We start from the raw sequence: 22,508 nt of genomic DNA, 5'->3' as shown, positions 1-22,508 counted from the left end.
TACATGTAGAGACAGAGGATAGACCACTAACCTCAGTGGACTTCCACTGCCAAATGGACTTCCCAATTGTTGAGGTAATGTCAAGGCCTGGAATTAGCATATGGAAAGATTGTACTTTTGAAAGAGGTGTAAATGTGTAGTGATTTATCACTAAAAATTAATTTTAAAAAGTATTTTACTGATTATAAAATGACCTTAATTTGGTCTCTTGATGTTTAAAATGACCAGTGCAATGTGAATTCCTTCCCTTATGGCTTAGGCGATTCAATTTTTATTTTGGATTTGATTTAGGTTGGCCCCGGCTCAAATGGGTTGTAACAGATTCCAAGTACCTTTCAAAGCCTCCTAAAGACTGGCAACCCCACATCTCACCTGCTGGTAGTGAACCAGCATACATTGAGGTAAGTCCTGAGGCTTGAACATACATTCTGGTTTTTCTTTGACTTCAGATGCTATCTTACAAAATTTAAAACTTAACTTTTCGAAGTTAAAAAATTTTTTTCAACTTACTAATTTTAGAGAAAACAAGGGAGAGAGAGAAACTATTAGTCTATGCTTCCTTCTCCTCCTCCCTTTTTCTCTGTTTTCTCTCTAAAAATCAATAATAAAAGATTTTATTTATAAAATAAAAGTAGAAAGAGAGAAAGGGGGGTTGGGAGTAGCAGGAACTTGTTGTAGTTACTTCTTATATGTGCCTTGACCAGGCAAGCCCAGGGTCTCGGACTTTAGCATTCTGGATCAAATGCTCTACCCTCTGTGCTGCCATGGGTCAGGCAAATAAAATCTTAAAAAAAAAAAAAAGAGAGGAAGGAAGAGAAAGAGAAAGAAACATTGATTTATTGTTCCACTCATTTATGCATTCATTGGTTGCTTCTTGTACATACCCCAACTGGGGTTTCACTCCACAACCTTGGTGTATCAGGATGATGCTCTAATTGAGCTACCCGGCCAAGGGCAAGGAAACTAAGACTTAAACAAACTTGAATAACTAGCCAAAGGTCAGATGACTCAAAAAATGCCAGAGCTGAGACTCAAACTTCCATCTGTTTCACTCTGAAAGCTATGCCCTTGGTTACTTTTTCATCTTGCTTGAGACATATTAGTAAATGCTAACCATTTGCTAAATTAATGAATAAACAAATCAGTATTTTTTTCCCTTTACTTGTTCTTTGATCTTTTTTTTTTTTTTTTTTTTTTTTGAGAGGCAGGGAGGCAGAGAGATAGAGTCCTACATGTATCCTGACGAGGATCCACCTGGCAGCCCCTGTCCGGGGCTGACGTTCTGCCTATCTGGGGCTGCCACTCTGTTGCTGTGCAACTGGGTTATTTTAGTGCCTGAGGTGAGGCCATGGAGCCATCCTCAGCTCCCGAGGCCAACATGCTCAATTGAGCCATGGCTGTAAGAGGGGAAGAGAGAGAGAGAGAGAGAGAGAGAGAGAGAGAGAGAGAGAGAGAGAGAGAAAGGGGAAGCGATGAAGTAGCAGATGGTTGCTTCTGTGTGCCCTGACTGGGAATCAAACCTGGGACATCCACACTCTGGGCCGATGCTCTACCACTGAGCCAACTGGCCAGGGCTGTTTTCTTTTTTATAGTTTCCTTTTTTTTTTTAAGTGAGAGGAGGAGATTCAGAGAGACTCCTGTATGTGCCCTGACCAGGATCCACCCAGCAACCCCATCTGGGGAGGGATGCTCTGCTTATCTGAAGTGGAGGCTCGAGGGACCTGGAGATATCCTCAGCACCCAGGCCGATGTGCTCGACCCATTTGAGCCATGGCTGCAGGAGGGGAAGAAAGAGAGAGAGAGAGAGAGAGAGAGAGAGAAAGAGAGAGAAAGCAGGGGAAAGGGGAGGGATGGAGAAGCAGATGGTCGCTTCTCCTGTGTGCCCTGACCGGAAATTGAACCAGGGACGTTCACACACTGGGCTCTACCACTGAGCCAGCTGTCCAGGACCTATCTTTACTTTTTTAATATTCAATTTTTATTTATTTATTTTTAATTTTTTCATTGATTTGAGAGAGAGGAAACAGGGCAGGAGAGAAAGAGAAGCATCAACTCATTGTTCCATTTAGTTGTATACACTCACTGATTGTTTTTCATAAGTGCCCTAACTGAGGATTGAACCTACGATCTTGGTGCATTGGAACAATGCTGTATCCACTGAGTCACCTGACCAGGGCCTATTTTTATTTTTAATTAATTAACTTATTTATTTATGAAAGAAGGTAAAGGAGAGAGAGAGAGAGAGATAAAAACATCAATTTGTTATTCTGCTTATTTATGCATTTATTGGTTGATTCTTGTTTGTGCCCTGATTGGGGGTCAAACCTGCAACTTTGGTGTATCCAGATGACACTCTAACCAACTGAGCTACTGGGCCAGGGCTGTTTTCATTTTCTTTCAATAAATTTTTTTTTAAAAGGATTTGGGGAGCCCTCGCCAAGTAGCTCAGTTGGTTAGAGTGTCATCCCAATACACCAAAGCTGCGGATTTCAACCCTGGTCAGGGCACTTGTAGGAATCAACCAATGAATGCATAAGTGAATGGAACAACAATCAGTGTTTCTCTCTGTCTTTCTGTCTCTCTCTCTCTAAAATCAATAAATCAATAAATAAAAATTAAAAGAAGGGGAAGAAAGTGGGAAGTACTTTTGAGAGATGATGTGGTAATGTTAGATATGAGGAGGGTTGCTTTCTTTTTTAATTTATTGATTTTACAGAGAGAGGAAGGGAGAGGGAGAGAAGCATCAATTTGTAGAGAGAGGAAGAGATCGACAGAAAGACAGAAACATTGATTTGTTGTTCCACTTACTTGTGCATTCATTGGTTGATTCTTGTATGTGCCCTGACTAGGGAACGAACTTGCAACCTTGGTGTATTGGGATGATGCTCTCTAATCAACTGAACTACCTGGCCAGAGCCAAGGAGGGTTGCTTTTAAAGATGGAAGAGATCTGAGTATATTTATTATTATTATTTTTATTGCTTTTAGAGAGATGGAGAGGGAGTATTCATTTGTTGTTCCACTTAGTTGTGCATTCATTGGTCACTTACCATATGTGCCCTGACCAGGGATCACACCCACAACCTTGGTGTTTTGGGACTACACTTGACTGAGCTAACTAGCCAGGGTGAAATCTAAGTATGTTTAAAGAACAGACAAGTAAGCATACAATTAAAATAGCAAATTTATGGATCAACTTTTTTTTTAATCTGCCATGCACTCTGTTTATTTCCTTGTCTATTCTTTTTCATTAAAAACACAATATGCTAGTCACAATCCATTACACTGGTTTCATGGCTCTATAAGTTACAATGATCAACTCAATCTCTGTCATCTCTCAGTGATTAAATGGTTCATCACTCCATCTTCTTTAAAATTGCTCACTGGCTTCCCTGACTACTTTCAGGTTTCCTGCCTCACTGACCACTGCTTTTCAATCTTTATTTATTGGTTCTTCCTAACAGGTGAAGGACCCTGCTTAGCTCTCTGGTCTCACACAGAACTGTCACCCTCTACATTCCTTTCTGCTATTCTGAATTAACTTGCAGTTTTCACTTGGGACCCTCTGATTACCCACAGAACATTGCTGTCAGTTTAAATTATTCTGTGGATAATAGGAAGCTTTTAATGAATTGTCAGCAGTAGTGCAGTAAGAATAAATATGTTGTTTACATATATGGTAACAACATATGTAAATATGTTCTTTAAAGATTTATGGGGCATCTGACCAGGCAGTGGCGCAGTGTATAGAACATCAGCCTGGGATGCAGAGGACTCAGATTTGAAACCCTGAGGTCGCTGGCTTGAGCCCAAAGGTCACTGGCTTGAAGCCCAAGGTCACTGGCTTGAGCAAGGGGTCATTTGCTCTGCTGGAGCCCCCCAGTCAAGGCACATATGAGAAAGCAATCAATGAACAACTTAGGTGCCACAACGAAGAATTGATGCTTCTGATCTCTCTCCTTTCTGTCTGTCCCTATCTGTCTGTCTGTCTCTGTCTCTTTTTTCCAAAAAAGATTCATGTGGTTTGGTTGGGTTAAGAAGGGAAACAGGGAGACCAGCTTTTACAATTATTCAGGTGAACTCAAGTTCATGGTGATGGGGATAGAGAAATGTGGATCTAGTTGAGAGACAGTAAGGAAGTAGAGGAAGCAGGGCTTAATGACTTAACTCTGGAGAGGGAGTAGGCAAGAAGACTCAGGCTTCTTACTTGGGTAGATGGGTAGATGGTGGCATCCTTCACTAAGATATTAAATATAGCAAGAGTTTTCATGGATGAGGGGTGGTGGTGAAGAATACAGTGTTGGATCTACAAGGTTTCATAGGACTATGAGCTATTTAAGGAGAACAATTGACTCTATGCATCTGGACCTCTGGAGAGACATCTGAGTTGAAAGTAGAGAAATGGGAGTCATCAGGAATATGGTACCCTGACTGAATAAAATGAAATGAGAAGAGAAAGAAGAACAGAGCTTTCAGGGAATGTCAACATTTAAGGAATAGGCAGAACTCTGGCAAAATAGCTCAGTTGGTTGAGCATTGACTGATAAGCCAAGGTTGCAGATTCAATCCCCAATCAGGAATCAATTAATGGATGCATAAATAAGTAGAAAAACAAACTAGTATTTCTCTCTTCTCTCTCCTTCAAAAAAATAAAATAAAAACAGTAAAAGGGATAGGCAGAAAAATGAAAGTGGGGTGGAGGGAGAGAATATGAATAGGAGAGAAGTATCACAAAAGCCAAGGAAGTGCTCCCAGGAGCACACCCATGACTTTTCCTCCCCTATTTTCTTCTCCCCAGGTGCATTGCCTTTGCCTTTCTTGTTCCTTCTCTTAAGCTCTAAGGGCCCTTCTGGCTCTGTAACTTGTTTTCTGATCCCATTTCTTTTAAGGCTCACTTCTGTTTCTGTGACTTTCTAAATAACATTTCTCTTATATTTTGAGTTTTGGCTCTGAATTCTTTCTTAGTCAGAACTTAAGAACTAATGTTAAAAAAAAAGCCAAGGAGCCCTGGCCGGTTGGCTCAGCGGTAGAGCGTCGGCCTAGCGTGCGGAGGACCCGGGTTCGATTCCCGGCCAGGGCACACTGGAGAAGCGCCCATTTGCTTCTCCACCCCTCCGCCGCGCTTTCCTCTCTGTCTCTCTCTTCCCCTCCTGCAGCCAAGGATCCATTGGAGCAAAGATGGCCCGGGCACTGGGGATGGCTTCTTGGCCTCTGCCTCAGGTGCTAGAGTGGCTCTGGTCGCAACATGGCGACGCCCAGGATGGGCAGAGCATCGCCCCCTGGTGGGCAGAGCGTCGCCCCCTGGTGGGCGTGCCGGGTGGATCCCGGTCGGGCACATGCGGGAGTCTGTCTGACTGTCTCTCCCTGTTTCCAGCTTCAGGGAAAAAAAAAAAAAACAAGGAAAAAGAAAGTGTCAAGAAGGGAAATGTCAAATGTTACAGAAAGTTCTGATAAAATGAAGTATGCTTGTTCTTTTGATTTAAAAATGAAAAAATTGCCCTGGCCGGTTGGCTCAGCGGTAGAGCGTCGGCCTAGCGTGCGGAGGACCCGGGTTCGATTCCCGGCCAGGGCACACAGGAGAAGCGCCCATTTGCTTCTCCACCCCTCCGCCACGCTTTCCTCTCTGTCTCTCTCTTCCCCTTCCGCAGCCAAGGCTCCATTGGAGCAAGGATGGCCCGGGCGCTGGGGATGGCTCTGTGGCCTCTGCCTCAGGCGCTAGAGTGGCTCTGGTCGCAACATGGTGACGCCCAGGATGGGCAGAGCATCGCCCCCTGGTGGGCAGAGCGTCGCCCCCTGGTGGGCGTGCCGGGTGGATCCCGGTCGGGCGCATGCGGGAGTCTGTCTGACTGTCTCTCCCTGTTTCCAGCTTCAGAAAAATGAAAAAAAGAAAAAAAAAAAGAAAAAATTGCTGATCTTGGTAAAAAAAAGAACTCAAATGGAGCATTGAGGTAGAAGCAAATTATAAGTGAGTGAATAGGGCATTTCTAGGTCTCCCCCTCCAAACTGGGAGCTTCTGACAGAGGCCACGCCTTATGCGCCTTTTACTCTGCAGTGCAGAGCTTGCCCTGCATTTGATGTTGTGCTTCTGTTACTGCAGCTCAGGTCACCTGTTTAAGTTAGCTTCTTTAAACTAATTAAACCTTTAAGAATTTTTCACACAAATCCTGGCCAGGTGGCAGAGTGAATAGAGCATTGTCCTAGCAAGCTGAGGTCACGGGTTCGATCCCTGGTCAGGGCACATACAAGAAGCAACTAGTGAGTGCACAACTAAATGGAAAACTAAGTGGAACAACGAGTTGATGCTTCTCTTTCTCTCCCTCTCCCTCTCTCTCTCTTCCCCTCTTTCCCTTCCTCTCTCTCACATCAATAGAAAAATTTAAAAATAATTTTTCACACATACTTTAATTGAGCCTTGTCATTCTCCAATCCTGTCTTTGTGTGATTAGAGTTTGGGGCCCAAGGTCACAGCTTCAAATGTTCACATGAAGCATGTTAAATTCAGCCCATTATCACGGCTTTATCTTTTTGTTTTAGGATTCTAGTTTTGTTACTTGAAATAACTCATTTTATTGTGTTTTTTATGTTTTTGTTTTTTTGTTTTGTTTTTTAGTATAAAACAAGCAAAGAAGGGAGTGTAATGGGAGTTACAGTATCCCGCCTTGCAATGTTGTCTCACTGCCAAGCTCTGTCCCAGGCCTGCAATTATTCTGAAGGTCAGACTACATTCCATGACTGCCCTCACTGTGAGCTTCAGATACGTGTGACTACCAGCAGAGAACTCAATGATTGGATTCCAGTTAATGACCAAATTCAGAGAGAAATGTTTTAAGACACATTCTTGGCTTGCTTTTGCTTTCTTCTTTTTTTATAAATATTCTGCAATTTAAAGAAACTACAATTCTGGGCAAACCAGATATGTGAAGTATGATTTCTAGAGTGCAGAAATAGAAAATTTAATTAAAACCACATGTTTATTAATAGCTGTGGAATCTCAGGTATTTTCATCCTCCCATGAATATAGAGCTGCCACCAGCTGTATGTTTGGAGTTAGAATCCAAGAAATTCAGCTACCAAAAAGCACAGATCAAAACACAAAAATGTATTCTGTAGGATGCTTAGAAGTGTATGCGTGAGGTATGTAGATATGATAAATGTATACCAATATTTTTTTCTTTAGAAATTACAAGTTTTACATGTTTGTGAAACTTCTAAAGTTCCTTAGATAATTAGGGAAAAAGTATTATCTCTTAGAACTTAGCATCTAAATCATAAGGAGTGTCAAATTCACTGTCTCTGCTGTGGCCATGTCACTGTATGATTAGTCCCCCAGCCAATTCGAGAGGATCTTCAAGTAATCAAAAGAATGAGAGTTTTTAGTGATCTCTTTAAAAGTACCAAATAAGCTGTTTAATAGAAGCAAGTGACTTGATTTTGCTATTTAACACTAAAGATGATTTCTGTGTTTTCTTTCCCCCTATTTTCTCTACTTTAGGAGAAACAGTAGTAAATGTTTTAGATTTTAAGAAGGATGCCGGGCTGTGGCATGGCATGTTTGCGGTAAGCTATTCAGAATTAAGGTCTTTGGTATAAATCTTATGATTTAACGAGGGCATCTCTCAGTGCTTGTTCAAAAATTAAGCCCCCAAAAGATCAATGTTATTTTCCAGAGGAATTTTATTTATAATACAAATGGTCTTTTTGTTTGTTTGTTTATTTAATGAGAGGAGGGGAGACAGAGACAAGACTCCTGCATGTGCCGGATCGGGATCCACCCGGCAAGCCCACTACGGGGCGATGCTCTGCCCATCTGAGGCATTGCTCCATTGCTCAGCAACCAAGCTCTTCTTAGTGCCTGAGCAGAGTCTATGGAGCCATCCTTAGTGCTCAGGGGCAACTCTCTCCAATTGAGCCATGGCTGCAGGAGGGGAAAAGAGAGAGAAATAAGAGGGGGAGGAGTGGAGAAGCAGATGATGGCTTCTCCTGTGTGCCCTGACCGGGAATTGAACCCAGGACATCTACGCTGGCTCTCTACCACTGAGCAAACCAGCCAGGGCCACAAATGGTAATTTTTATAAAAGGAGAAGGAAATTCTGTTTTTTCTTCATTGTGTGGTGGGGCATACACTTCACAGAATAGTATATGGGATAATTTAGGTTCTGTAATTTTTAAAACATCTGCTATGATGGCTCAAAGCCTAAAAGGGTCTACAAATGATGGTGTTTATTTATGATTTTAAAAAGTATGTTTGAGATTTGCCCCTTGTCCTTTATGAATAAAGGATTACATAAATATATTTGGAACTTGACATCTGCCAGTAATCACATCTGACTTTCCATTGGACTAAATGTGTCAATGACTACATGCTACAATTAGAGAATGGAGTAGCAATGTAAAAGGGCTGCTTTCCATGATAGAGGAATACATAACATGCTGTGGGAGTTAGAAAAAGGTGAGTTGCTCCCGGCTTTGGCATCAAGGCTGTATTTATGGAAGAGGTGACAGTTGAGTTGGACTTTGAAAAATGGGTAAGATTTAGCATATAGAGATATTTTTGTGGTGGAGGTAGAGAAAGAAGACATTTTAAGTGGGAAAAGCTACAATATGTACCATGGTGACTAGGAGAGGAAAGAAAAGAGATACAGGATCCTATAGTTGAAAAGGAGCTTTGGGAGTATCTTGTTCACCTCTCTTACACATTGCAGGAGTGTGAGAAAGTAGAAAATTTAGCCCTGGCTGGTTGGCTCAGCGGTAGAACATTGGCCCAGCATATGGAAGTGATTCCTACTCAGAGCACACAGGAGAAGCACCCATCTGCTTCTCCACCCCTCCCCCTCTCCTTTCTCTCTCTCTCTCTCTCTTCCCCTCCCGCAGCCAAGGCTCCACTGGAGCAAAGTTGGCCTGGGCGCTGAGGATGGCTCCATGGCCTCTGCCTCAGGCACTTGAATGGCTCCGGTTGCAACCGGAGCAATGCCCCAGATGGGCAGAGCATCGCCCCCTGGTGGGCATGCCGGTGGATCCCAGTTGGGCGCATGCAGGAGTCTGTCTCTCTGCCTCCTCACTTCTCACTTCAGAAAAATACAAAAAAAAAATAAAAATTAGAAAATGAAGCATGGGGAAGAGGAGGAGGATCTCATTTCACTCAGGACCCCTCAAATTAGTAAGAGCCTATTCCTTGAGTGTACATACCTCCTAGTTCTTTCAAAAACAACCATTATGAGGAGTTAAAGGGATAAGTATGAAGAATTAGTTATAAACACCATTCTTTCCCTGAAATCCAAGTTTGTCACTGTACCTAGAAACTTGTGGGAGGGAGGAAAGGGACGTTAACAATGGTATCTTGGTTTCTTTATGCCACTTAGGTGGTGAGAAAAATGGCCAGCCTAAATACCAAGACTATTATTCTGCAGGGCTGGGTGTCTTTGGGATAGGAGGAGGTCCTGGGTATAGTCATTCATTTGGGTGGCAGGAGACACTGAATTGCATGACCCTGTCAGCTCACTCAGCTTTATCTACTCAAAGGACCAACAGGTCTAGGCAGGACCTCCTATAAGTAACAGGAAAACTTTGACGTGTTTTGTGATTTCCAGCCCTTTGTGGGATGTGGTTAGTGCGGGCATGATGAAATTACTGAGTGCGCTGGAGGGCAGTTTGGTAGTATCTGTTAAATTTAAAAAACATAAACCCTCTGGCTCACTGATACCACTTTTATGTATCTATCCTAGAGAAACACTTATACATATACTCAGGAAAGTATAAATATGTTGCTTGAAACATTGTAGTAGCAAAATAATTGTCAGTAATAGGGAAGTGCTTAAATAAATTGTTGTATGGTTACACTATGGAATACTATGTAGCGATTCAGAAAGAACTGAGTAGATCTCATACTGATGTGAATAGATAGAGCTCTGAAACAATTGAAGTAGAAAAAGTACTTTGCAGATATATATATTATGATGCCTTTTATGTTAATAATACTTTCTATTTCCATGGGGGCAAATATATATGTAAAATACATAGAAAAATGCCAGGAAGGATACATGCCAGATTCATAACAGAGATTATCTCTGAGGGAGAGAAGAGAAGACCTCTCTCCCTGTTTAAGGTTATAAAGCAAAAGCGACTTCAACCTTATAGTCAATATTTCAGATTTCTTTTTCAAAAAGCATGTTTTGAGCGTTTATTACAGGTATGATTAAAATCATTGACAAAATATCAGTTCAGTTTTTAAATGCTTTGTGTATATTCAGTATCGATTACTTTTTTTTTTATCTTCCTTTGCTTTTCAGAATGTAATGAATAAGATGCATACGATTAGTGTGCCCTACTCTGTTATGAAGACCTGCCCTCTCTCTTGGGTCCAAAGAGTACATGCCCACAAAGGTAGTTACACACAGCTCCTAAGCTTTAATTACATGGCTGTTAGAACTAAATTTCAAGAATTTTCAAGTTGCTCTTCTAAAGACATAGTTCTATGCTTTGGTGGCTTGACCAATTTTAGAATTCAATTGCTAAACTGAGGTCTGTTGTCAGTGTCATCTCACGTGATGTCTTTTCTTAAAAATTGAGACAAATTTGTCTGAATTTGAGCCCTGAATTAGATTTATTGAGTGCTTTAGTGTTCAGAGCTTCCTGGGCAAAGATATGTGGCCTGCCGACAGGTCACAGTGAGCAAAACAGTTAGGTGTCCACTTGATTGCTGTGCCTCAGACCACCTGGCATAATTTCTTTTAGACTCTTTTTTATTTTTCCTAAGTGAAAATCACAATCCCTAAAACAAGGGAAAGTATTTATTATAGTATGTTAAGTATCTGCCAAATTTAGCATGTCTGTGTTGTTAACTTTATGTTTTTGCATGTGTAGCCAAGGTAGCTTTAGTAAAATGTCGAGACTTGCACTGGGCTATGATGGCACATCGGGACCAAAGAGATGTGAGCTTGAGTTCCCTCCGGATGTTAATTGTGACTGATGGAGCTAATCCCTGTGAGTACTTCCAGAGTGTGGGTCTGGGACTATTTTTTTCCTTAATATTTGTATTGAAATCTAATTCACATGCCATGAAACTCATCCATTTAAATGTTCAGTTTAATGGTTTCAGTGTATTCACAGAGTTATGCAGCCATCACCATGATCTAAGGTTAGAGCAGGGGTAGTCAACCTTTTTATACCTACCGCCCACTTTTGTATCTCTGTTAGTAGTAAAATTTTCTAACCGCCCACCAGTTCCACAGTAATGGTGATTTATAAAGTAGGGAAGTAACTTTACTTTATAAAATTTATAAAGCAGAGTTACAGCAAGTTAAAGCATATAATAATAATTACTTACCAAGTACGTTATGTCGGATTTTCACTAAGTTTGGCAGAATAAATATTGATAAAACAACGTACTATAGTTAAATCTATCTTTTTATTTATACTTTGGTTGCTCTGCTACCGCCCACCATGAAAGCTGGAATGCCCACTAGTGGGCGGTAGGGACCAGGTTGACTACCACTGGGGTAGAGCATCATCATTCCTAAAAGAAACTTCATAGGCATTGATAGTCACTCCCCATTTCTCCCCCACTGTCCCCTGCTCCTAGGCAACTGCTCTTCTACTTTCTGTCTCTATAGAGTTACCTATTCTGGACATTTTATATCAGGTCTACCGGAAAGTTCTGTCCATTTCTATCACAACAACTTTCGACACATAAGCACGTTTATTTGGCACATGTGTGCCTCTCTATTTTTATCACTTAATGTCTACATACTGACGTAGCAAATTAACTAAAACAAAGTTGATTCACGTTAGTCTTATGTGTGAAGCGATAGTGTACCCATGGCTACTGATAAGGTTCATTTACCCCACTGTAATTTTTACAAATTTCAACAAGGAAGAAATGCTACAGAAGCATGTAGAAATTTATTGAAAGTGTTTGGTGAAGGTACAGTTTCTGATAGGACATGCAGAAGATGGTTCGAAAAATTCGAAACAGGTGATTTTGACCTTTCTGATAAGCCACATTCTGGGCGACCATCTTTGATCAATGACGATGTTAAGACCATGTGGAGCAAGATCCTTTTCTGACAATATCGGAGATCGCAGAAAGGCTTAATTCAGCTCAGCAAACCATTTCGGACCATATTCGGAAGATAGGATTGGTGTGGAAATATTCAAGATGGGTGCCACATGAATTAAGTCAGAAGAATTTGGATGCTCAAGTCGTCATATGCACATCTCTGCTTGCTTAAAACAAAATCGAGCCCTTCTTGAACCGGATGATAACTGGGGATGAAAAGTGGATTACCTACGAAAACATCGTAAGGAAAAGGGCATATTGTGAACCTGGAAAACCTAGACCAGATTTGACTCTGAATAAGAGAATGTTGTGTATATGGTGGGACATTTGAGGACCAATACATTATGAGCTTTTAAAACCGAACAAAAAGCTCAATTCGGAGAAGTATTGTCAGCAACTGGATAATTTAAAGAAAGCAGTCCAAGAAAAGAGGCCGGAGATGTTCAATAGGAAGAACATCATACTGCATCATGATAATGCCAGGCACTCGTCAAAAAATTGCAGAACTAGGCTGGGAAATTCTGTCGCATCCACCATATTCCCCAGACTTAGCACCCTCCGACTATCACTTGTTTTTGTCCTTACAAAATTTTTTGAAGGGCAAAAATTCAAAAATGAAGAAGATATCAAACAAGCACTGGTTCAATTTTTCACATCAAAAGATAAAACATTTTTCAAAAATGGGATATACAAATTGCCCTCACGCTGGCAAGAAATCATTAATAATAATGGCAATTATATTATTTAATAAAGTTTATTGACGGTAAGAAAAATTTGTATTTTGTTTTATTCCAGAAATGGACAGAACTTTCTGGTAGACCATATATATATGCAGTTATACTATATTGGTCCTTTGTTGCAGGCTTCTTTCACTTAGCATAATGTGTTCAAGGTTCATCCATGTTATAGTATGTGTTCATATTGCATTTCTTTATGTTGCCATATAATATGCCATTGTATAGATATACCACATTTTATCTAGTCATCATTTGATGGATTCATAAGCTTTTAAAAGCACTCCTTCTTGCTTACTCATTTATATCCTTATTCTATCATGTAATTAAAAGGAATGATAAGAAGGTGATTTCATGTACCAAGTGTCTGGCCTTTATGTAAATTCCCCCTAGCAGCAAGTCGGGTTTGCAAAAGCTTTAAGAGATCTGCCATGTCACCTCCTTTTCCCACAAAGCACAAACACCCTGAGCTTCCACACAGTAGAATCAGCTAAAAATGTTAGACACTATGTTCTTTATCATAATGAATTTTTGTCAGGAGCTGCATTAATTATTCTGGTATAATAAACAGAGACATGGGATTCACCTTAATAAGAAACAATTCAGAGACTACCACATAGAAGAGGGTGGAACTGAGCCAGAGTTTTCGTACTGCACTGGCTAAAGTAGTTCCTTCAGGAGGAGTTGCTCAGGTCCAAACCGGCCACAGTGCATTTCTATGTTCTGCTATTGGTAGGAGCAGCTTTGTTCCAAGTTACTGCTTTAAATAGTGTTAGTGACCTTTATGACTTGGATGAGCATTCATTTGTTCTTGTAATGTATCAACTTTCTCACAGGCACAGTGAAATGTTTGGATGGAATTAATGGTGCACAGTGAGAGTTCTCATGAGAAACAAGTGTATTGGCTTTCTACCTTTCACAATAATGAAAATCACAATTTCAGCTTTCAAGTTGATCTGTTCCAACTCCTTACAGGGTCTGTGTCATCTTGCGATGCCTTCCTGAGTCTATTCCAGAGCCATGGACTGAAACCTGAGGCCATCTGTCCATGTGCCACGTCTGCTGAAGCCATGACTGTCGCAATCCGCAGGTATGTTAAAAGCACCATGCTCTTGATGTGTGTTACAATGTTGATCAATGTGCAGTGTTTACTAGGTGATGACAGGGGTATTGACTGATTTTCTGCTTTTTTAAGCAAAAGTGAAAATGACTTTGTAAAACAGTTTGAAACATTTCATTTATTCTTCCCACTCTTGCATTAAGTGTAAGTGGTAAACTGAAAATTTACTTGATGCCTGACCAGGCAGTGGCGCAGTGGATAGAGCGTCGGACTGGGATACAGAGGACCCAGGTTCGAGACCCCGAGGTCGCCAGCTTGAGTGCAGGCTCATCTGGTTTGAGCAAAAACTCACCAGCTTGAGCCCAAGGTTGCTGGTTCGAACTAGAGCTAGGGGTCACTCGGTCTGCTGGAGCCCCTGGTCAAGGCACATATGAGAAATCAATCATTGAACAACTCAGGAGCCGCAATGAGGAATTAATGTTCCTCATCTCTCCTCTTCCTGTCTGTCCCTATCTGTCCCTCTCTTTGACTCTCCCTGTCTCTGCCACAAAAAAAAAAAAAGAAAAAGAAAGAAAGGTTACTTTAATTATTTTCATCTTGTTTTTGTGAATTAGGTCTTTTTCTGTGTTGTTTTGCTCTTCAGAAATTTCAGTTAGCATCTTAGACTAGAAATAGGCTATTCTTTTTTTTTTTTTTTTTTTAGCTTAGTTGTTTCTTTTTTTGTTCTTTGTTTTTTACAGAGACAGAGAGAGGGATAGACAGGGTCAGACAGACAGGAACGGAGAGATGAGAAGCATCAATCATTAGTTTTTCATTGCGCATTGCGACACCTTAGTTGTTCATTGATTGCTTTCTTATATGTGTTTTGACCGTGGGCCTTCAGCAGACCAAGTAACCCCTTGCTCGAGCCAGAGACCTTGGGTCCAAGCTGGTGAGATTTGCTCAAACCGGATGAGCCCGTGCTCTAGCTGGCGACCTGGGGGTCTTGAACTTGGGTCCTCGGCATCCCAGTTCAATGCTCTATCCACTGCGCCACTGCCTGGTCAGGCGAAATAGGCTTTTTTTTTTTTTTTCATATTTTTCTGAAGCTGGAAACGGGGAGGCAGTCAGACAGACTCCTGCATACGCCCGACTGGGATCCACCCGGCACACCCACCAGGGGGCGATGCTCTGCCCATCCGGGGTGTCGCTCTGTCGCAACCAGAGCCACTCCAGCTCCTGGGGCAGAGGCCAAGGAGCCATCCCCAGCGCCTGGGCCAACTTTGCTCCAGTGGAGCCTCGGCTGCGGGAGGGGAAGAGAGAGACAGAGAGGAAGGAGAGTGGGAGGGGTGGAGAAGCAGATGGACGCCTCTCCTGTGTGCCCTGGCCAGGAATCAAACCCGGGACTTCCGCACGCCAGGCCGATGCTCTACCACTGAGCCAACCGGCCAGGGCCGAAATAGGCTATTCTTGATTGTAGCTTAAGTATGGCAAGTACATTTATAGTTACCCAAGGCTGATACTTTTTTTTTTTAAGAGAGAGAGACAGGAAGGGAGAGCAATGAGAAGCATCAACTCGTACTTGGGTCATTTTAGTTATTTACTGATTGCTTCTCATACGTTCCTTGACCTGGGGGCTTCAGTCGAGCCAGTGACACCTTACTCAAGCCAGTGAACTTGGACTCAAGCTGGCGACCTTGGACTTCAAGTCAGCGACCTTTGGGTTCAAGCCAGTGACCATAGGATCATGCCAGTGATCCCACACTCAAGCCGGCATTTTCATGCTCAAGTTGGTGAGCCTGTGCTCAAGCCAGCAACCTTGGGGTCTCAAACCTGGGACCTCAGCATCTCAGGTTTGACATTGTATGCACTTCACCACCACTGGTCAGGCAAGACTGATATATTCTTAACAACTGATTAAAATGTACTTTTTCCATGTGAATGAAAGTTCACCATGCTTTGTACATGTGAATTTGATTAATTAGGTGGAGAAAATGAGGATTGTGTGTGTGGATGGGAGTGTGGGTGTGTATACGTGTTATGTGTGGTGACCAGATTTAATTTGCTTTCTTACATATTCATATTTTTCTCTTGATATTTCATTTGTCAAATTTGATGAGTTTATTTTGTTTTCAGGCCTGGAGTTCCAGGTGCCCCTTTGCCAGGAAGAGCCATTCTCTCAATGAATGGATTGAGCTACGGGGTAATACGGGTCAACACTGAAGATAAAAATTCAGCACTAACAGTCCAGGATGTGGGACATGTAATGCCCGGTGGTGAGTTCTCAGAAACACCATTTGTTTTTTTCATAAAGACTTGCCATTATAGATAGTAGATACTGATAAAAGATGAAACCCAAAACCAGAAATACAAAATTTAGTACTTAGTCACTTAGTTTCGCACAACCTCTCTAACAGTTAATTCTAATTATATTTACCTTCTAGCAGTGTTGTATGATTTAATTGTGAATGCTAATTACAGTGTTCAAATAGAACGCGAAGTACTGAGTGATATTAAAGTCGTCTGGTTTTCACTGTAGTTACCAAGCCATTGGGACTGTCAGGAAGAGCACCCTGATTCCATACGTGCTTGAGTTTGATCTGTCTGGGATAAATTAATTTTACCTGTTTCTTTGGGCTTTGCAGTCATTTTTAATAAATCACTGTCTTTAAAAGCTTTGGTCTGCATCTGTTACATGTTTTTTTCCCTGAATTTAAAAAATTATTTGTCACTAGGGTTAAAAAAATATACCTATGTAGTTTCAGGTCTATTTTTAATATTCTTCTTTGGTATTCTTACTTAATGTCACTCAATAAATACAAAACCTTCCTGGGTTCCCAAGGATGAAGCAAAGGTTTCCCAGGACCTCTGTTTCTTAATTGCATTTTCTGTGCACCAGGGATGATGTGCATTGTGCGACCTGATGGACCTCCCCAGCTCTGCAAAACAGATGAAATTGGAGAAATATGTGTTAGCTCCAGAACAGGAGGCATGATGTACTTTGGGCTTGCTGGTGTGACCAAAAATACATTTGAGGTATGTGATATTAAAATTTTTCAAGGAAAGTGTTTGGTGAGGGTATTACTGGGACAGATGAGCTGATTGATGGGAAATACCATAAAATAGTGAGTTGAGACCCTATACTCTAGAGCTAAACTGCTTTGGTTGGAATCCTAACTCTGCCACTGACTAGCTGCCTTGGGTAAGTTGCTTAACAAACTTCTTTGTGCCCCAATTTCTTTATATTTAAAATGTGAGTAATCATAGTACTTACCTCATAGGATTGTTGTGAGAACTGAATGTTTATAAAGTGCTTAGAATGCACCTGGCACACAGGAAGTGCTACTGTTTATCTGTTAAATAAATAAATAAATAAGAGGCCTCATAAAAATTTGTCTGGTGAATATGCCATGGTTTGAGCTTTATTAAGCCCAAATTTTTTATTTTGAGAGTATGTAGTGAGAATAGATCCTTCTCTCAAGTGTAAATTCAAGTTAACTAAGCTCATAAAGACTGATACAACCAGAATGCTAGGTTACTAATAAAAAATGAACTGTTCTGTCACAGTAGCAGATTGCTCCTATCATTTAAGCTGTCAGTGAGACAAGCATTTATTGAGGACCATCTATGTGTCTGGCACCATCTTGGTGTTTGGGGTGCATCCGGAGAACAAATGAACAGAGCTCCTCAAAAAGTTCATTTTCTAAAGTAACTGGCACATGGCTTTCCTGCAGGCACTTCTGCATGTGAAGTCAAATTGTGATGAAAGTTAGTTTGGTGAACCTGGAAGTCAGAGCTGGCATAATTAATTGTCTGTATTTTATAACTGGGATTAACCTGCCTCAGGGTACCTTTGAGGGAACAGAGAACTCCAGTTTATGGGCCATTTCCCTTTCTTTTTTTTTCTTTTTTTTTTTTTTTTTAATTATTTTATTTATTCATTTTAGAGAAGAGAGAGAGAGAGGGAGAGAGAGAGACAGAGAGAGGAGAGAGAGATGGGGGAGGAGCTGGAAGCATCAACTCCCATATGTGCCTTGACCAGGCAAGCCCAGGGTTTTGAACCGGCGACCTCAGCATTTCCAGGTCGACGCTTTATCCACTGCGCCACCACAGGTCAGGCCGCCATTTCCCTTTCATACTAGACAGGGCTTATATGGCCACAGCCAGTTTTTAGTTCTTCAAGCTTCCTTTTTTTCTATAACTTAGACTGGTGGTTCTCAGTATGGCAGGGCATATCTATCTACCATCCCATTCGAGAATCAGTGCATATAATTATGCAGTGATAGATATAGCTGGTGGGAGAGTGTTATCTATATAAATGGTGTGGTATCTGAAAAATAATGTAGAATTTCTGAGCTGACCATCATTTGTATTTACACAGCCTAAAATGGTATAATATATATTATTAAATGTCTATTATTACTATCATAATCACTATTACTGCTACATTCTTGTCCTACTGTCAAAAGTTAAGACCAAGTGACTTTGTATGTGTGTGTGTGTGTGTGTGTGTGTGTGTGTGTGAGAGAGAGAGAGAGAGAGAGAGAGAGAGAGAGAGAGAGAGAGAGAGAGAGAGATAGGATGGGAGAGAGATGAATTACATCAACTAGGCCCTGGTTGGTGGCTCAGTGAATAGCATGTTGGCCCAGCATATGGATGTCCTGGTTTCAGTTTCTGGTCAGGTCACACAGGAGAAGCAATCATCTTCTTTTCTCCCCCTTCTCTCCCTCTTCTCCCACAGCCAGTGGCTTGATTGGTTCAAGTGTGGCCCCAGACACTGAGGATGACTCATTTGGTTCAAGCCCATCAGCCTCAGGTGCTAAAAATAGTTGGGTTGATACAAATGGCCCCAGATGGGGTTGCCCTGAGGATCCCAGTCTGGGCGCATGTGGAGTTGTCTCATTATGTCTCCTCTTCTCATTTAAAATGAATAAATAAAAATTTTGAAAAAAAAATGAAAGAAAAGCATCAACTGATAGGTATGAGTTAGGTCACTTTCGTTATTCATTGAATGCTTCTCATATGTGCCTTGATTGGTCCAGCCAAGCCAGGACCCCTTACTCGAGCCAGTGACCTTCAGACTTCAAGCCAGCAACCATGGACTTCAAGCCAGTGACCATGGGATCATGTCTATGATCCAGCGCTCAAGCTGGTGACCCTAATCTCAAGCCGGATAAGCCCACACTCAACCCAGCAATCTCGGGGCTTTGAATCTGGACTTTAGCATCTCAGATGGATGCTCTGTTCCACTGCACCACCAGTCAGACAAGTCCAAGTGACCTTAACAGGAGAAGACATTCATAACTTTTCAAGCTTATGTTTACTGCCAGGTTTACTGCCAGGTGACTAATTACCTCTACTGAGGTATATACATTTTATTAATTTAAATCTTTTGCTTGACCTGTGGTGGCGCAGTGGGATAAAGCGTCGATCTGGAACACTGAGGTTGCCGGTTCGAAACCTTGGGCTTGCCTGGTCAAGGCACATATGGGAGTTGATGCTTCCTGCTCCTCCCCCTTCTTTCTCTGTCTCTCTCTCCCCTCTCTAAAAATCAATAAATAAAATAAAAAATAAAATAAAATAAATAAATCTTACCCTATTTCTTTTATTTTAAAAGAGATTGAATTACATAAAAAATGTGTTCGTAAAGTCATGGTGCATTTTTGACCAGTCACAGGAAAGCAACAAAAGATGATAGAAATGTGAAATCTGCACCAAATAAAAGGAAAACCCTCCCAGTTTCTGTAGGTTAATGTGGCAGCATGTTCGCATGCACAGAAGATGACGTAACACCGTGTATACAGTGGAGCAGCCCACGGCCATGCCAGTCGAGATGTGGATGGTATAGAGGAAAGTTCAGTGTGTTCTGTGGCTTGCTAAATTTGAATCCGTGACCAAAGTGCAACGTGAATATCGGCACGTTTATAACAAAGCGCCACCACATAGGAATAACATTACTCGGTGGGATAAGCAGTTGAAGGAAACTGGCAGTTTGGTGGAGAAACCCCGTTCTGGTAGGCCATCAGTCAGTGACGAGTCTGTAGAAGCTATACGGGATAGCTACCTAAGGAACCCTAAAAAATTTGTGCATGAGCACACATCAAACTGCACTGAATAGGTATGAAACTGGGAGAGTTTTCCTTTTATTTGGTGCAGATTTCACATTTCTATCATCTTTTGTTGCTTTCCTGTGACCGGTCAAAAGTGCACCATGACTTTACGGACACACTGTATTTTCAAAACCTAAATTTTTCTTCATTGCATTTTCCTTACTATAAACAAGATCCTCAAGCAGTGTTTAAAGATCTTGATAATATTTTATGTTGTATTTTCTACAAGAACAACTGCCTATTCAAAATTCTCAGATTTGGCCCTGGCCGGTGGTCTCAGTGGTAGAGCGTCAGCTCACCCGGCGTGTGGAAGTCATGGGTTCGATTCCCGGTCAGGGCACACAGGAGAAGCGCCAGTCTGCTTCTCCACCCTTCCCCCTTTCCTTCCTCTCTATCTCTTACTTCTCCCACAGCCAAGGCTCCATTGGAGCAAAGTTGGCCTGGGCACTGAGGACGGCTCCATGGCCTCCGCCTTAGGTGCTAGAATGGCTCCAGCCACAAGGGAGCAATGCCCCAGATGGGCAGAGCATCGCCCCCTGGTGGGCATGCCGGGTAGATCCCAGTTGGGCACATGTGGGAGTCTGACTGCCTCCCTGCTTCTAACTTTGGGGTGGGGTGATCTCAGATTTAGTACTAAACTACTAGGTCCACAGTAATAAAGAAATTTTGAAATCTTTAAATTAATTATAGTGAAGTAGAGTAAAAATCCTAACTAAAAAAGGAGAAAACTGTTGCTTTGGTTTTGCAAGTTTGTTTTTTATTTTAATTTATTGACTTTTTTTTTAAGAGAGGACGGGAGAGAGTGAGAGAACCACTGATTTGTTGTTCTTATTCATACAGTCATTGGTTGATTCTTGTATGTTCCCTGGCCAGCGATTAAACTCACAACCTTGGCGTGTCAGAACAATGGTCTAACCACCTGGGAGACCTGGCCAGAGTTCAAATTAAAGCTTCTAATATTTTTCTTACGGGATTCTTATATATAAACCCTGAAGAGTTTTCCAACGTGATTAACAATTCACTAGGACAAAGACCTAGTAATAATGACTGACCAGATAATACAAATCTATTTGAAAATAAGCTGCTGGTGAGAAAAACTTTTTTTTTTAATTTTTAACAGTAAGAGCTAATTTTTCATTGTCCCCACTAATTAACTATTTGATTTGAGGCAAAAGAAACTTTTCATGTCTCACTTTCTCAACTGTAAAATGGAAATAACCCTGTTTCATAGGGTTGTCTTGAGAACTAACTGTAAAACGACTGGTCCTGTGCTGGCACATAGTAATTATTTATGTGTTAACTCTTGTTATAATTGTTCCGTGTGTGTGTGTGTGTGTATAAAGAAATCCTAAAAATTAAAGGGAAAAAACCCACCAATCAAATAGAGGAAATAAACAGGAGACAGGTATAGTCTATTTGTAAGAGAAATACAAATAACAAAGGAAAGAAATTTCATTCATATTACTAATAAAGAAATACAGTTGAAATAGTAGTGAGATATCTTTTTTGTATGTATCAGATTTGCAATGTTTGGGAAAATTGATAACATATTGTATAATATGAGTTAGAGGATAAGAAATGCAGAAAATATATAGGGTCAAAAGTTGTTATTCGACCCTATATATTTTAGTCAATTTGGGCTGCTCTAACAAAATAGCATAGGTTGGGTGGCTTCTAAATGCCGGACATTGACTTCCACAATCTGGAGGCTGGGTGCTCCAGAATCAAGGTGCCAGCAGAGGTCTTGTTATTGGAGTAGTATAACTAATATAATAGTTTTGTAGGACAGCCTGTTAAAATTGACAAGATTAGTGACGTCAGAGAAATGGTGCCGTAAGAAGCGATACCAGTAAATCTCCCCAGAATTTCAACAAGATCTTCAACCAGAGACAGAAAAATCTATACTTGGAGCCTCCAGAAGTCCTGCACTGAACACAAAGTACTATCAACAAAACCACCCTCAGATGCCATTAAGGAAAAGGAAATCGGATATCATGAATACAAAAGACAGAGAGGTAGCACAGATAGATGAGGAAAAATCTATGGAGAAAAAATTTAATATATTGGAAACCTTGGAGCTAAATAACAGAGAATTTAAAATAGAAATCCTAAAAATACTCAGAGATATACAAGAAAACACAGAAAGGCAATTTAAGGAGCTCAGAAAATAACGAACACAAAGAATATATCACCAAGGAAATTGAAACTATAAAAACAAATCAGAGATGAAAAACTCAATTCACGAGCTGAAAAACGAGGTAACAAGCTTAGCCAGGCCAGATAGAAGGTAGGATTAGTGAAATAGAAGACAAGCAACTTGAGGCACAACAGTGAGAAGAAGAAAGAGACTCAAAAATTTTAAAAATGAGAAAGCCCTACAGGAATTGTCTGAGTCCATCAAAAAGACTAACATAAAAATAATAGGTATATCAGAGGGAGAAGAGAGAGAAAATGGAATGGAGAACATATTCAAACAAATAATAGATGAGAACTTCCCAAGCCTGTGGAAAGAACTAAAGCCTCAAATTCAAGAAGTAAACAGAACACCGAGTTTTCTTAACCCCAACAAAC

General features: G+C 41.1%; 1 protein-coding gene across 4 annotated transcripts in view; it reads left to right on the top strand.

Moving 5' to 3' along the window:
• The window catches only part of DIP2B (disco interacting protein 2 homolog B), a 304,374-nt gene that overhangs the window by 213,639 nt on the left and 68,227 nt on the right, over window positions 1–22,508 (top strand). For all 4 annotated transcript variants that reach the window (XM_066368716.1, XM_066368715.1, XM_066368713.1 and 1 more), the window contains 8 exons: window positions 292–401; window positions 6,610–6,712; window positions 7,492–7,556; window positions 10,286–10,379; window positions 10,860–10,979; window positions 13,764–13,878; window positions 15,964–16,103; window positions 16,727–16,863. In XM_066368716.1, the coding sequence (XP_066224813.1) occupies window positions 292–401; window positions 6,610–6,712; window positions 7,492–7,556; window positions 10,286–10,379; window positions 10,860–10,979; window positions 13,764–13,878; window positions 15,964–16,103; window positions 16,727–16,863 (884 nt within the window). The remainder of the gene's footprint in view (window positions 1–291; window positions 402–6,609; window positions 6,713–7,491; window positions 7,557–10,285; window positions 10,380–10,859; window positions 10,980–13,763; window positions 13,879–15,963; window positions 16,104–16,726; window positions 16,864–22,508) is intronic.

Source organism: Saccopteryx leptura, chromosome 2 (genome assembly GCF_036850995.1).
Source record: "Saccopteryx leptura isolate mSacLep1 chromosome 2, mSacLep1_pri_phased_curated, whole genome shotgun sequence".
NCBI classification, from domain to species: Eukaryota; Metazoa; Chordata; class Mammalia; order Chiroptera; family Emballonuridae; genus Saccopteryx; species Saccopteryx leptura.
The sequence above is the reverse complement of the archived record's forward strand: the minus strand, read 5'-3'. Positions and strand labels throughout refer to the sequence as shown.